The 17,419-nt window shown below is 40.0% G+C and overlaps 1 protein-coding gene across 1 annotated transcript; it reads left to right on the top strand.

Annotated features, from left to right (window-relative positions):
- The first annotated feature begins 7,447 nt into the window (after positions 1-7,447).
- Positions 7,448-17,215, top strand: LOC311486122 (uncharacterized protein). The gene is made up of 6 exons (XM_084541884.1): positions 7,448-7,933; positions 11,841-12,321; positions 15,437-15,483; positions 15,599-15,650; positions 15,955-16,191; positions 16,682-17,215. The coding sequence occupies exons 1-6, from the start codon at positions 7,536-7,538 to the stop codon at positions 17,192-17,194; spliced, it is 1,728 nt and encodes a 575-aa protein (XP_084398010.1). The 5' UTR covers positions 7,448-7,535; the 3' UTR covers positions 17,195-17,215.
- Positions 17,216-17,419: the final 204 nt, after the last annotated feature.

The raw sequence follows: 17,419 nt of genomic DNA on the forward strand, positions 1-17,419 counted from the left end.
TCGTAAGTCAGCAGAAGGCATGCTAGGTCGTGGCGTCTACCTCAGCAGAGATCTGCAGAAAGCGAGCCGCTATCCCATTGATCACCCTGAGCATGACAAGGTCGTCATTAGGGTTACGGTCGACGTAGGAAAAGTGATTATCATCAATCGTCAAAACCACCCATATCGGAAGACTTGGCATGACTACGGATACGACACTGCCTGGGTGCCACCCAACTGTGGGATGGTGAAGAGCGGCTTGGAGGAGAATTGTGTCTGGGATCCCAGACGAATCCAGATCCTGCAGGCCATCAGACCAATCCCAACCCTGAACTTCAGTGCTATTCTTTGTAATCTATTTTAAAAGTATGTCATTGTAACAAGAACATAAAGAAAATTCTTGATTATACTCCTCCTCAGTTTCAGTTAAGATATATAAATGTATGTAAATGTGATTATGTTAAAAATTATATATGCTTATGGATTAGATAAAAGCTAATAACTATTTTAAAACTGTGTCACTGTAACATGGAAAATAAACAAGTCAGAAATCTGAGTTGAAGCGTCTGCTGTCATTCTGATACAATGATGGTGAATGAAAAGAATGAAAAGGTCAGATCCCTACCTGGCATGTACAGTGGAATTAATTCAAATGTACTGTGTTTACACTTGCAGTGTATTACACTGTCTACAGCATACGGCTGGTATGACCACAGAGAATCACCACCTAAATTGACAACAGCTAAATTGTCTAAAACTAGCTTTATTGTCATTGCATATAGTATGGGTACATACACAACGAAATGTAAGTTGGCATCTAACCAGAAGTACAGATAGCAAAAAGTGCAAAGCGTACCCAATAATAGATAACAGGCTATGACTGTTGTATTAAGTAAATTAGTGTGGGTGAGCATTGGTATATTATGTCACATCTGATCTTTGCAGGTTTATTTTTTTATATATTTTTTAAAGACATAAACACAAAAGACGCCTTATTATCATTTTAGATTTACTATGAAAACATGTGTGGTGGTTCTTATTACGGCAGTACAGTACAACAAGAGCATGATTTTAAAAATAATTACAGTCAAAAGAGGTGGTAAAAAAGGAAAAGTGAGCATGAAGTGACGTAGTAGAAACACTGTAAAATAAAACAGAGACAGTTTATAATGAAAAAAAACAAACAAAAACAACGGAGAATAAAAAAAACAACTATTTATAACCAGATAAGTATCGACCCAACAGTACAAAAGTTATTGCATGTTTGTTTCACAGCAGTTATTATCAGGTGTGTGTGAGGAGAGGTGGTGATGGAGGCTACAGCTCTGGGGAAGAAACTGTTCCTCGTTGTATTTCTCTGTTGCTATTGTAGCTAGCTCCCTTGCTCTCTTGTGCAGGTGGTTATATCATACACAGGGTACATATCTAGGAGGTCAGTGCCCACTATCTTCTGTGCTTTGTTTTGCCACCCGGGCTGAGTCATTTCTAGTTTCTGCTGTGCAGCTGGCACACCCCACCACACCACTGACACAGGATGCTTTCTGTGGTGCATCTGTAGACGTTCGTCAGTAGCTGAGAGGCAAGTCTGGCCTGGGTCTGTGCAGAAAATCTCCTATGCTAGTTTTAAGAAGTGAGAGGTGTTCAGGGTTCATGTGAGGTAAATGGTTATGTATATTACAGAAACTTGATGTGGTAAACTCCACCATCAAGACGTTTATGTGAGGTGGGTAATGGGTGGACATCCTAAAATACACAGTGATAAAGTAAAACAGGACTAAAGATGTTCAGTGCATGGCAATGTGAAAATGCGTCCTACAGCAGATAAATATCAGTCAGCTGGTTATAGTTGTTTCCTCTGCTGTAATAGAGTATCACCAAAAGATAACAACCTTTTTTTAAAAAATAAAATAAAATAAAATAAAACAAGCTGGAGTTGTAGAGTTTCTTGAAGACGTGTCATCCAAGTAGCTTCTTCAGTTCTATAAGACTGGTGGAGTGTTGGGGTTTAAACAGGAACATCTATGGATGCGCATGCTTGTTTTTCCATTTTTTCCTTTTTGTTTACTTGCACGTCACATCTTTGTGAGTGTACACAGACCAACACAACGCACAAAGCGCTGTGTATCTACATCATATTTGTGCCACACTGGAAATTGGAAAATTACCCCGAAAAGTAAAAGCTTCCCACAGCAAATACAGCGTTTTGTAATCTGTCACTTTCACACAGAAGTACAAAAAAAAGGTGACCCACTGAGTACTAACACAACAGGTAAGAGGAGTTGTGTTTAAGCAGCCATTTAAAGAAGCCATTTAGTACAGCGGCACTGTCATGTGGTATTTGCTCCGACACTGGTTGGCTGGTTACACAGGCAGGGAAGGAAACATCAATATTTTGCAGAAGCAAGCCTGGAGAAGGCCTGAGATTGGCCGAGAGCCTTTTCCCACATTCTTTCCACTTCCAGCTTGTCTTCTGATTGGCTGGGCCACAATACAGGATGGACATCCTGCAGGCAAAAGAAATCACCACAGACTGAAAGGACCAGCTATGGTTATTTTTGGTGAGAGGAAATAGCTTTACTGCACATGTCATAGTGATATTACAAGAGCCACGTTAACATATTACAGATTAAAAGGTCTATTTACGACATATACCGATCAGACATAACATTATGACCACCTTCCTAATATTGTGTAGATCTCCCTTGTGCCTCCAAAACAGTTCTGACTCATCAGAAACACACATTGTGCTGGTCTTCATGTTTTTTTTTAGTTGTCCCAAACCATTTTTTTTGTGTCTGTGTCAGGCTGCATCCTGCTGGGGATGGCTGCTGCCATCAAGGAGTGTCATTGGTATGGGGTGGGGGTGCCTGGTCTGGTCAAGGTGTGTGCTACATGTCTAAGTAACATCCACATGAATGCCAGGTCCAAAACTTTCCCAGCAGAACATTGTATTGTCACGAGATGGTAAATGTTATTTACTTCTCCTGTCAGTGGTTTTAATGTTGTGGCAAATGTTGTAGGAAGTCCCTTAATTCAATTCAATTCAATTTTATTTATATAGCGTCAATAACAATACAAATCGTCTCAAGACGCTTTACAAAAACCCGGCCTGAAACCCCCAGAGCAAGCCTGAAGGCAACGGTGGCAAGGAAAAACTCCCTTTTAACAGGAAGAAACCTCGAGCACACAGCAGTAAACATTCTACATAGTAATAGCACAGAATTGTATGACTAGTAGTATATAGGAAATTAGAGGGCAAGAGCTCTGTGCCAGAGAAAAGAAAGTGGAGGATGCGAGAGAGGAGAGAGAAGAAAGAAGGAGGACATGTGTTTGGTGCATCGTCCCCCAGCAGCCTAGGCCTATAGCAGCATAACTAAGGGATGGTTTAGTCCAGCCCTAACTATAAGCCTGATCAAAAAGGAAAGTCTTAAGCCTGACCTTAAAAATAGAGAGAGTGTCTGCCTCCCGAACCCAAACTGGGAGCTGGTTCCACAGGAGAGGAGCCTGATAGCTGAAAGCTCTACCTCCCATTCTACTTTTTGAAATTCTAGGAACCACAAGTAGGCCTGCACTTTCAGACCGAAGTGATCTGCTGGGATGATATGGTACAATAAGGTCTTTAAGATACGATGGAGCTAGGCCTTTAAGGGCCTTGTATGTAAGGAGGAGGATTTTAAATTCTATTCTAGACTTTAAAGGGAGCCAGTGAAGAGAAGCTAAAACTGGAGTAATATGATCTCTCTTGCTAATTCCTGTCAATGCTCTTGCTGCGGCATTTTGAATCAACTGGAGGCTTTTTAAAGAGCTATTTGGACAGCCAGACAGTAATGAATTACAATAATCCAGTCTGGACGACACAAATGCATGAACTAGTTTTTCAGCATCACTCTGAGACAGGATGTTCCTAATTTTGACGATATTACGCAGGTGAAAGAAGGCAGTCCTGGTCACTTGCTTTATGTGACATTTAAAGGACATATCCTCATCAAATATAACACCAAGGTTTTTTACAGTAGTACTGGAGGCCAAGGTAATGCCATCCAAAGACACCATGTGATTAGATAATGAATCTCTGAGATGCTTAGGACCGAATACAATAACTTCTGTTTTGTCTGAGTTTAAGAGTAGGAAATTACAGGTCATCCAAGCCTTTATGTCTTTAAGGCATGCTTGGAGTTTAACCAACTGATTAGTTTCATCTGGTTTCATAGATAAATATGGCTTGGTGTCGTCTGCATAGCAATGAAAGTTTATGCCATGTTTTCTAATAATCTTGCCTAATGGCAACATGTATAACGTGAAGAGTATTGGTCCTAGCACAGAACCCTGAGGAACTCCATAACTTACTTTTGTATAAGTAGAGGAATCACTATTGACATGAACAAACTGGAATCTGTCAGATAGATAGGATTCAAACCAGTCTAATGCAGTTCCTTTAATCTTGACCTCACTTTCAAGTCTCTGTAGTAAAATATTATGATCAATAGTGTCAAATGCAGCACTAAGATCTAGCAGAACAAGTATAGAGACAAGTCCACTGTCTGAAGCCATGAGGAGATTATTGGTAACTTTAACCAAAGCTGTTTCTGTACTATGATGAACTCTAAAACCTGACTGAAACTCTTCAAACAGACCATTCTTGTTTAAGTGGTCACACAACTGATTAGCAACAACTTTTTCTAGAATTTTGGAAATAAAAGGAAGGTTGGAGATTGGTCTATAGTTGGCTAAAACATCTGGATCTAGAGTGGCTTTCTTGAGTAAGGGCTTAATTACAGCAATCTTAAAAGACTGAGGCACATATCCTGTTAATAAAGATAAATTTATCTGGTTCAATATGGAGGTGTTAATTAATGGAAAAACTTCTTTGAGCAATTTAGTTGGGATTGGATCTAGAAGACAGGTTGATGGTTTAGATGCTGTAATTGTTGAAGAGAGCTCAAGAAGATCTACTGGGGAGAAGGATTCCAGATATTGATAAGGTCTTACAAAAGTTTCTAATGTCGCTGTACTTGCATCTTTAACAGCTGTTGGAAGGATGCCTTGAATATTTTCTCTAATGCCGACAATTTTATTAGTAAAGAAGCTCATGAAGTCATTACTACTGAGGGCTAAAGGAATAGATGGCTCAACAGAGCTGTGGCTCTTTGTCAGCCTGGCTACAGTGCTGAAAAGAAATCTGGGGTTGTTCTTGTTTTCTTCTATTAGTGATGAATAATATGCTGTTCTAATACTACTGAGAGCTTTTTTATAAGTTGTTAAACTATCTTTCCAGGCTATGCGAGCTTCTTCAGAATTAGTGGAATGCCAAATTCTTTCTAGCTTTCGGGCTGCCTGTTTTAAACAGAACTGAAGAAGCTACTCGGATGAGTGGCAAAACTTCTTCTCAAAAAAACTCTACAAATCCAGTTGCCTTTTTAAATGATTTTTGGATATATTGTGACCTGGATGACTGAGAACCTTCACAGACATACTCCAGCCATGCAGTAAACACACTTACAGATGTAGCAGCTCTGCTCGTCTCCTAATACCATTTCCACCAGATTAGTTCGATTTCATGCATATTGCAGCGATGAACCAGTGATATAATTGAACAAGTAGCTAAAAATAGAGATCATTTCTTCCCCTTTTACTGCTTTGCCCTCCGTTTCCCCTCTTCATCTTCTTCTGGAGGTTTCTTTCCAGACGTCTTCATAAAGCCTGAGTCGTGCTCGGAGACCTCAAGCAACGAGGGCCACATAGTTTCAGATTCACTTTTTTGGTAATTAAATTAATATCAAGAGAACTTGAACCAAACACACTGTTAACAAAGGTGGTCCCCTCATTGTGTCTCCTTGTGTTTTACTGGGGCCCCTTGCACTAGACATGTTCATTGACAGCTGACGCTCTACTAAAACTAACAGTTAACGTTTGACGGGTGAAATAATGACCATGTATCACCAGCAGGTTGTGCTAATACAGCACTGCTTAGATCTATTCAATACTGACTGATTGAAGACAGAAAGTTTCACCACAGACTGTCAGGATGTACAAGGCCTTACCACTTGACAATGACATAATGAAAAAGCAAACAAAGTGATTACACAGTGACATAAAGATGTTCAACACACCTAGAAAGAGACCACAAGCTGGGAGAGGATTCCAGGGAGAATACAACAGAGCAGGTGAATAGATGATACAAGAGCTGAAGACAAGGAAGACAACAGTCAGTACTTGCAAAGGAAAACTCAGAACTATATACAAGAGCCACAGCACTATACCACTAAAGGTTAGCAGACAATCTGGGGAGAAGTGGAGGAGTGAATCAGGATTTATAGACGAGGTAGTAGGCTGATGAGGCTCCATTGTTTGCAGGTGTGCAGGTAAGCGGCTCCAGCTCCGCCCAGCTCCAGATCAACCTCCAGTCAGGAAACACACACAGAGAGACAGACACACCCAACAAGGAACACACACAGGAAATCCTGACATGAATTTCCTAAAGACAGAAACAATATACCCACAAAATAGAGGCAGATCCAAATGACTACCAAGGTGCCCACTGAGAATCAGTCTAGTGCCAAATTATGATTATGATTATGATTATGACACTGTCAGAGGTGAAGAGTGCAGAGTCAGTGTTAGCCACACAGTCACAATGCACATATTTATGTCTTCTGTATCTCTGTGTCAACCACACCTTACAAATTAGGCCACGTATGACCGTAACTGAAAGATATATTGCAGTACATGAAACGAAAGCAAAGCCATAATGTACATTTATGGAATTTGTACTGTTGAAGCTTGAGGTCTTTATATAAAGCAAAGTGAGACTCAGCCTACATTGTTGGAAGGATCCAGAGAGAGGTACGTGAACAGGGCACACCTTTAAAATGTCTGTAATTAGTAGGAGGACTTATGTTGCTGTTTGTAGGATCAAGCAACCACATGTTTCAACTGTGATTTTAGAAGCACCTAAGATATTTAGTATTTTTTATAAGGTCAGGGTTGGAAAACTAAGAACCAATTCATGCAACTGAAAGGAAGCAGAGTTAATAGTTTTGGTCGTAGTAGTTGGTGGCACTGCAAGAAAAGAACTTTGTGTTTACAATGCTTAAAAGTATATGCAGCCAAAGTTTCTACATTTCTTCATAAAAATGATTCCAAATATAAGTGGCTTTTAACCCAAACTCTATTACTTGTTTATCCAGGAAAATTACAGTAATATTACAATATTATGTGTTTCATTTGTTTGAATGGTTCTCTTTGTCTGCTTTCTGGACTTGTGTGAAAATCTGCTGATGTTTTAAATATTTTTTATGCAGAAATGTAGAAAAATCTGAGGGAAGCAAAGACTGTAAATAATAATAAAAAAAAGACTGTAAATGAAGGATTGTTAATTTTCATTCCTGTCGTGTTGTTATTTGCAGTTATTTTACACCTTAAATCATAATAAACATCTTTACTGCAGGAATATCAACATGAGCTCGGAGTCACGGTACCAGTGGGCTGAATATGACTCTCTGCCACCAGGGGCAGCACGGCTGTTCAAAGAACCCGTTAATAACAAAACATATGTCATGTACCACGGAACCACTAGAGCCAATGCTGACAGCATCTCTGCCTCTGGCTGCTTTCGTCAGTCGGCAGATGGCATGCTTGGTCGCGGCGTCTACCTCAGCAGAGATCTGCAGAAAGCGAGCCGCTATCCTCTTGATCACCCTGAGAAAGACAGGGTCGTCATTAGGGTTACGGTCAACGTGGGAAAAGTGATTGCCATCAATCGTCAAAACCACCCATATCAGAAGACTTGGCATAAGCACGGATACGACACTGCCTGGGTGCCACCCAACTGTGGGATGGTGAAGAGCGGCTTGGAGGAGGATTGTGTCTGGGATCCCACACAAATCCAGATTGAGAAGGTCTTCAAACCAACCCCAACCCAGCACTCCTCTGGATTTGGTGCACACGGCTACAAGTAAACTCCATGAGCGGTTATTAATTCATTTTGTATGTTCAGATATATTTTTATATATTTGGATAATGAATAAATGACAATTGTAGTGGAAATTTGTGTTAAGAAATCATCAGTCAGAACACTCTTCTTTCAGTGTGTTTAATCTAACATCTACAGATGGGCTCACAGCACAGACAAAGCACAAAGCATTGATTGTGACAAAATTAGTTCACAAAACAGATTCATTTTATATCCCCTATCTGCCGAAGGTCACATTCCTCTGGCCCTTCCGCCTTACAGAGATAACATGACCTGAACTCAAAACAGTAAAACTGAAGTAATATAACAATTCAACTTACTTATCAGTTATGCAATGTTTCTAAAACTAGTGACGTGTGTCAGGTCCACACATTACATCAGAGTTCAAAAAGATTCCAGACCATGAGTATATGCAGAGCAGGTAGTTATGGTGTAAGGTACCATGTGACACACAATTTTCCATTACATTCCCCCCTTTGAGCATGAAAATGCCCATAAGAACATAAATAAAATTCTTTATAATACTCCTGCTCAGTTTCTGTTAAGATATATAAATGTATGTAAATGTGATTATGTTAAATATTATATATGCATAGTGGATTAGGTAAAAGCTAATAACTATTTTAAAACTGTGTCATTGTAACATGGAAAATAAACAAGTCAGAAATCTGAGTTGAAGCGTCTGCTGTCATACATACATATGACTTACATCTGATACAATGATGGTGAATGAAAAGAATGAAAAGGTCAGATCCCTACCTGGCATGTACGGAATTAATTAAAATGTACTGTTTGCACTTGCAGTGTATTACAGTGTCTACAGCATACGGCTATTTTGAGAGTAACATCACCTAAATTGACAACAGCTAAAACAACTGGGTAATATAGATGTAGTTTGGATCTTAACCATCAAATGAAACACAGGGATCTCACCACCCAGATTCATCCTGTACCAGGACAGTGAGCCCAGACATTCAGCCATGTCCATAAAGACATATTGTATCTACAGCAGTAAGGACCAGGACTTTGTGTCTTCTTTCTCATTATATTAGACTAAATCACAGAAAAACTGAGACCTGGATGCCTCCAGACAAGTCCCCAAACCATAAAACTAGTCCAAAACAAGTGAAATCAAAGGTGTACAGAGGAGAACTGGTGCCATTTTTTAGATTAGATTACTGTAAAATAGTGACAGTTTATAATCCAAAAAAACAAACAAAAACAACTATGTATAACCAGGTAAGTATTGACCCAACAGTACAAAAGTTGTTGCATGTTTGTTTCACAGTAGCTATTATCAGGTGTGTGTGAGCAGAGGTGGTGATGGAGGCTCCAGCTCTGGGGAAGAAACTGTTCCTCATTGTATTTCTTCGTTGCTATTGTAGCTAGCTCTCCTGTGCATGTGGTTAGCATACTGTCGTGGCAACTGAAAATCAGTCACTTGTCTAGTGCAGATGAGAGTTGGTCAAAATACCAAGTTATGACATAATACTTAGTTTCTCGAAACCTTTAGTGCTTGCAAGCAAGAGCCACTCATCAGCGACAGATGATGACTGAAGAGAGGCAGTCTCTCCTCAGCGTTTATACTATCCTAAACAATGTTCATATCTGTAGTCACATCATAAGATTACATATGACTTGACACAACTCATTGTACTAACATCTCAGCATACATCTCATGACACACATAACACTTCTCCTTCACTTTAACCATCATTGTGTGAAATACAGTGACCTTTTTCCAGAACACATATACACGGAAGAGGTACCTCAATTTCTCCTTCAAGTTGAACTCCTTAAAGTGAGTTCCTTATGTTAATTCACACAACATATTACACAATGGAGCATACAACAACATATCCATTCATATCTTGCAACCACATGATTATCATAAGGCAGAGCGTCTGACCATACCACAAGCTTCCACCTTACATACAATCTAATGTTGCGTCCACATATGTTAGGTTTCACATATAATATTAAAATAATAAGGGACATTTAAGAATTTCCCTCACAATACACAGGGTACATATCTAGGAGGTCAGTGCCCACTATCTTCTGCGCTTTGTTTTGCCACCTGGGCTCGTTTCACTGTGGAGAATGACACTCTCTTACCAGCTTCAGCCATCATCTTGACAAGGTATTTAACTTTTGTTCTGGGGTTGATTCGCACATTTCGGAGCAAAACACGTTCATCTCTGGGACATAGAACTCGTCTAATTCCTGCGCGGTATGATGGCTGAACATTCCCATGGTGTCTATACTTGCGTATAATTGTTTGAACAGATAAACGTGGCACCTTCAAGCATCTGGAAATTGTACACAAGGATGAACCAGTCTTGTGGAGCACCACAATTCTCTTCCTGATAATTTGGCTGATTTCTTTTGATTTTCCCATGATGTCAAACAAGGAAGCAGTGTGTTTGAGGTGTAGCCTTTAAAATACATCCACAGGTGTGCCTCTAATTAACTCAAATGTTGTCTGTAAACCTATCAGAAGCTTCCAAAGCCATGACACCATCATCAGGGCTTTCCTTCATTGTTTAAAGACATAGTAATCTTTGTGTATGTAAACTTCTGACTTTGAAGAAAGTAATAGAGAGAGTAATAGAGAGAAAATGTTTATGTGTCTTTTAACACAGTGTATGTAAACACCTGGTTTCAACTGTAAATTGCCTAAAGACAGAAACAATATAGTCATAAAGACCCACAACACAGAGGTAGATCCAAATGACTACCAAGGTGCCCACTGAGAATCAGTCTAGTGCCAAATGGATTATGACACTACTCTGTGTCAACCACACCTTACAAATACGGCCAGGTATGGTTGTAAATGAAAGATATATTGCACTACATGAAACGAAAGCAAATGTCAGTTTATGGAATTTCCCGTTGAAGCTTGAGGTCTTTTTATAAAGCAAAGTGAGACTCAGCCTACGTTGTTGGAAGGATCCAGTGAGAGGTACGTGAACAGGGCACACCTTTAAAATGTCTATAATTAGTAGTAGGACTTATGTTGCTGTTGGTAGGATCAAGCGATTGCATGTTTCAACTGTGTTTTCAGAAGCTATTTAGTATTTTTTATAAGGTCAGGGTTGGAAAACTATGAACCAATTCATGTAACTGAAAGGAAGCAGAGTTAACAGTTTTGGTCGTAGTAGTTGGTGGCACTGCAAGAACAGTACTTTGTGTTTATAATGCAAATGAGATGCTTAGTATGTTATCATTCAACACAGAACCTTGCAATGATATACTTCTTTAAGTAGTAAAACATAGTTTCCTTATTCTTGTGAAGATAGCCAGTCCAGTGACATAACAGGGATTCAGACAGAGTGGTGCTGGAAAAAAGTAAACAAAAAACAAAAAGTTTGTCTATGTTGCTGGTAGATGAGATAGATTTTTTTTACTGTTTATAGTAATCAGGTCCACAAAAAAATAGCAGCGCTCTTACATCTAAAAAAAGCTGTTGAGTAAATTGTCACTGAGGTACAAGAACTGCTATTGTTTCTCTTTTAGTAGAGATGAGCTTAAGGTGCTAAGCTAGGTTAAATCCATTAAGAACAAATGATGATCCACGTATAGTACTGCTTAAAAGTATATGCAGACAAAGTTTCTATATTTCTGCATAAAAATGATTCCAATGATTTAACCCAAGCTCTAATACTTGTTTATCCAATATTACAATATCATTGTATCTGTTTCATTTGTTTGACTGGTTCTCTTTGCTTTCTGGACTTCTGCTGATGTTTTAAATAATTTTTATGAAGAAATGCAGAAAGTTCTGATTTAAGCAAAGACTGTAAATGAAGGATTCTTACTATTCATTCCTGTCATCTTGTTATCTGCAGTTATTTTGCACCTTAAATCATAATAAACATCTTTCCTGCAGGGACAACAACATGAGCTGGGGGTCACATTGCCAGTGTGCTGAAGATGACTTTGTGCCATCACGGGCGGCACGGCGGCTCCAAGTACTCATTACTAACGAAACATATGTCATGTACCACGGAACCACTAGAGACAATGCTGAAAGGATCTTGGCCTCTGGCTTTAGTCAGTCACCAGATGGCATGCTAGGTCGTGGCGTCTACCTCAGCAGAAATCTGCAGAAAGCGAGACGCTATCCCATTGGTCATCCCGAGCATGACAAGGTCGTCATTAAGGTTTCAGTCAATGTGGGAAAAGTGATTGCCATCAATTGTAAAAACCACCCAAAACAGAAGACTTGGCATGACTACGGATATGACACTGCCTGGGTGCCACCCAACTGTGGGATGGTGAGGAGCGGCTTGGAGGAGAATTGTGTCTGGGATCCCAGACGAATCAAGATCCAGAAGGCCATCAGACCAACCTCAACCCAGAAATCCTCTGTTATTTGCTGTAATCTATTTTAAAACTGTGTCATTGTAAGATGGAAAATAAACAAGTCAGAAATCTGAGTTGAAGCGTCTGCTGTCATTCTGATACAATTAAGGTAAATGAAAGGAATGAAAAGGTCAGATCCCTACCTGGCATGTACAGTGGAATTAATTCAAATGTACTGTGTTTGCACTTGCAGTGTATTACAGTGTCTACAGCATACAGCCGGTATCACCTAAATTGACAACAGCTAAAACAAATGTAGATGTAGTTTGGATCTTAACCATCAAATGAAACACAGGGATGTGACTGTCCCAAATTCATTCTGTACCAGGACAGTAAATTCAAACATTCAGACATGTCCATAAAGACATATTGTATCTACATCAGTAAGGACTAGGACTTTGTGTCTTCTTTCTCATTATATAAGACTAAATCACAGAAAAAATGACGTCCCCAAACCATAAAACTAGTCCAAAACAAGTGAAATCAAAGGTGTACAGAGGCGAATAGGTGCCATTTTCAGATTAGATTAGCATAGATTAGAGTCAACTTTATTGTCATTGCGTATAGTATGGGTACATGCACAAGGAAATGCGATTTGGCATATCGTATTAAGTAAATTAGTGTGGGTGAGCGTGAATATATCATGGGTGCCATCCAACTGTGGGACGGTGAGGAGCGGCTTGGAGGAGAATTGTGTCTGGGATCCCAGACGAATCAAGATCCTGCAGGCCATCAGACCAACATCAACCCAGAACTCCTCTGGATATGCATACGGCTACATGTAAGGATTAGGACTTTGTGTCTTCTTTCTCATATCTATCTATCAATCTATCTATCTATCTATCTATCTGAGGTAAATAAAACAGCCTACACAGACACATAAAATGACCAGAAGTGCAAAGAGTGCAAAGTCTGTGTGAGCCACGAAGTCACAATGCACATATTTATTTCAATTATGGCGCAGTATGTCGTGGAAATAAAAGCATTAGAGCAGGAAAACAGTGAAAACCTAAGCAAATATAGCAGAAATGGCGTTCCTAATTGCCCATGTCCTGTAAGCACTATGTCTTTTGATTAACTGAGATGCAGCTGATCTGCCATTATGCATGAACATCTGGGCAGCATTACAACTCTTTTTCTTATCTGCAGGAATCCAGCAGTAAATAGTTTAGCCTGTGCATCAAAGGGCAAAACCAGGAGAGCCCCGTAAATCCCATGCTGCCTAAAATCACTGATGATTGTGTCGCTGGATGGCAAGAATCAAACATATCTCTGTATTAACCACACTTTTAGGCCCCATACGACTGTAACTGAAAGATATATTGCAGGACATGAAACAAAGCAAAATCATAATGTCAGTTCATGGAATTTTCTGTTGAAGCTTGAGGTCTTTATATAAAGCAAAGTGAGACTCAGCCTACATTGTTGGAAGGATCCAGAGAGAGTTTTGTGAACAGGGCACACATTTAAAATGTCTATAATTAGGTTCAAAGTTCAAGGTTCTTTATTTGGCCATTTGTGCATAAACCAACAGTCCAGGCACATTGGAAATCTTGTGCAGGACTCTCAGAGTCAACAGTTTAGTTAAAAAAGAAGATACAACAAAACATATAAATACAAAATATAGAAGCAATATACAACTGTAATATTACAATATAAGAAGTATGGAGGTGAGAGGGCAATGTTGGTGACAGAGTAATAAATAATAGTAGATAGATAAACTGGTTAGACTGGTTCTAGGAATGTGAGGTGGGGGTGAGGGGGAGAGCGGGGGGGGGGGGGGGAGAGAGAGAGAGAGAGAGTATTTGGAATATTGCACTGATGGACTATTGCACATTTATCTGGGAACTACAGAACAAATTGCACATTGTACACCAGCTGCTGGGGTATGGGGATTTAAAGAAAGAAGGATTTCAGATGCAGTACAAAACAGAGCTATACGCTGTTTTCTGGGTGTTCATAAATATGTTGCCTCTTTGGCTGCCCAGGGTGACATGGGCTGGATTCCTGGTACAATAACGAGAAAGTGTGATATGATTTAACTGTGGAATCGTTTTATTAATATGTCAGATGACAGGATCAATAAGAAAGTTTTCCTTTGGAGTAAAGCCCAGAACTCTCCATGGGCCGCAGAGATTCATACTGTCTTTGAAGAAGCCGATTTTCAGTATATCTATAGAAATAATTTGTCATGCAGCATAAACAAAATTAGAAAAAAGTTACTTGCCAGGTGCAGTGACAAATGGTTGAATGATATAATGTTAAAACCGAAATTATGGACATATGTCCAAATCAAGCATAATTATGAAACAGAATTATATGTTAAAGCAAATTTACCAAGAAATCAGAGATCCTTGATTGCCCAATTAAGAATGGGAATTCTTCCCCTGGCACTTGAGGTCGGCAGATTTAAAAATATCCCAGAGGAACAGAGACTTTGTGAACTTTAAGTCAGCTGTCAGTGAACATGTCTAGTGCAAGGGGCCCCAGTAAAACACAAGGAGACACAATGAGGGGACCACCTTTGTTAACAGTGTGTTCGGTTCAAGTTCTCTTGATGTTAATTTAATTACCAAAAAAGTGAATCTAAAGCTATGTGGAGAATGAATCACATTTTCTTTTATACTGTCCCTTTTATGATGAACAAAGAGTACCTGTTGTAAATGAACTGTTTGCTCAAAACCCTGAAATATGTTGGAGAAATGATGATGTCAGGATGGAATGTTTGTTTACTTTTAATGTTTATAAGTTAGCCTTTTTTGTTACTAAAGCCTGGATGAAACGTCAGGACAGTTTATATCGTTAATGTTAGTATTGTTTAGCATCTACTTTTGGTTTTTGGTCTGTCTGTGTTTTATAATGGTGTCTTGTAAGCCCTTGTGGGCTGGGCATGCAAATGCATGACACAATAATAAAATAAAAATAAAAATAAAAAATGTACAGAGATAATAATATTAAGTCAGCTATTGCACATGTAATTAAAGTGAGGTAGTGTTTGGTTATTTTTTTCCACAAGTTCAGTAGTTATTGTTTTGCCATCAGTCTAACTGTGGCAGGGAAGAAGCTGCTGAAAAAGTGAGTTCTATGTGTGATAATACTGTCCGCTCTGCTGTGTCTCAGGTTGTACGTGAAGTGTTTGTGTCTGAGCAGAGAGTGAGCTGGGTGGAGTGAGTCTCTGATGATTCCCTCTGCTTGTTTCCTACAGCGCTGCACGTACATACAGTCCATGGAAAGAAGTTTTGTCCCTATAATCCTCTTTGCTGTCTTTATGACTCTTTGAAGAGCCTTCCTCTCTGCCTGTGTGGTGTTGCCGTACCAGACAGCGATGCCTGCGGTGAGGATGCTCTCTATCAGCCCTCTGTAGGCCTGGGTGAGGGGGGCGGTGGTTTAGACCAGCTTTCCTGAGCAGCCTGATGAAATAGAGCCTTTGCTGGGCTTTTTTCACTGTGGCTGTGGTGTTGAGAGTCCAGCTCAGGTCAGATATGACCTGCAGTCCCAGGGATCTGTACCTGTCTGCCCTCTCCACCTCAGTCCCTCTGATGAAAAGAGGCTGTAGAGGGGGAGGATTCTTCCTGAAGTCCAGAATAATTTCCTTGGTCTTGTCTGTGTTGAGAATGAGGTTGTTCTCCTCTCCAAAGACAAGGATGTTGTTGACCAGGGCCCTGTATCCTGACTCGTCTCCCCCCTTGATGAGCCCCAGGATGATAGTGTCATCAGTATATTTGATGATGATGGTGCCGTCCTGGGTGGAGACGCAGTCGTGTGTGTACAGGGTGAAGAGTTTTGGGCTAAGGCAGCAGCCCTGTGGTGATCCTGTGCTGACCCTGAGCTCAGCAGACACCCGTCCTCCCATCGTCAACACCTGTGCTCTTTCGGTCAGGAAATCCGACCGAAAGATTAGTAGTAGGACTTGCATGTTGCTGTTTGTAGGACCATGCGACCACATGTTTCAACTGTGTTTTTAGAGGCACCTAAGATACTTAGTATTTTTTATAAGGTCAGGGTTGGAAAACTATGAACCAGTTCATACAACTGAAAGGAAGCAGAGTTAACGGTTTTGGTCGTAGTAGTTGGTGGCACTGCAAGAAAATTATGCGGCCAAAGTTTCTACATTTCTTCATAAAAATGATTCCAAATATAAGTGGCTTTTAACTCAAGCTCTATTACTTGCTTATCCAGGAAAATAAGCTAATATTACAATATTATGTGTTTCATTTGTTTGATTGGTTCTCTTTGTCTGCTTTCTGGACTTGTGTGAAAATCTGCTGTTGTTTTAAATAATGTTTATGCAGAAATGTAGAAAAATCTGAGGGAAGACTGTAAATGAAGGATTAATTTTCATTCCTGTCATCTTGTTATTTGCAGTTATTTTATACCTTAAATCATAATGAACATCTTTCCTGCAGTGACAACAACATTAGCTGGGGGTCACAGTACCAGTGGGCTGAAGATGACTTTCTGCCACCAGGGGCAGCACGGCTGCTCGAAGAACCCGTTAATGACAAAACATATGTCATGTACCACGGAACCACTAGAGCCAATGCTGATAGCATCTTGGCTTCTGGCTTTCGCCAGTCGGCAGATGGCATGCTAGGTCGCGGCGTCTACCTCAGCAGAGATCTGCAGAAAGCGAGCCGCTATCCTCTTGATTACCCTGAGCATGACAGGGTCGTCATTAGGGTTTCCGTCGATGTGGGAAAAGTGATTGTCATCAATCGTCAAAACCACCCATATCAGAAGACCTGGCATGACTATGGATACGACACTGCCTGGGTGCCACCCAACTGTGGGATGGTGAGGAGCGGCTTGGAGGAGAATTGTGTCTGGGATCCCAAACGAATCAAGATCCAGAAGGCCATCAGACCAATCCCAACCTAGAACTCCTCTGGATATGGTGCATACGGCTATATGAAAACTCCATGAGCAGTTATTAATTAATTTTGTATGTTCAGATATATTTTTATATATTTGGATAATGAATAAATGACAATCTATTTTAAAACTGTGTCATTGTAACATGGAAAATAAACAAGTCAGAAATCAGAGTTGAAGCGTCTGCTGTCATTCTGATATAATGAAGGTGAATGAAAAGAATGAAAAGAT

The sequence above is a fragment of the Chelon labrosus genome (genome assembly GCF_963514085.1).
Source record: "Chelon labrosus genome assembly, chromosome: 3".
In the NCBI taxonomy this organism is placed as follows: Eukaryota; Metazoa; Chordata; class Actinopteri; order Mugiliformes; family Mugilidae; genus Chelon; species Chelon labrosus.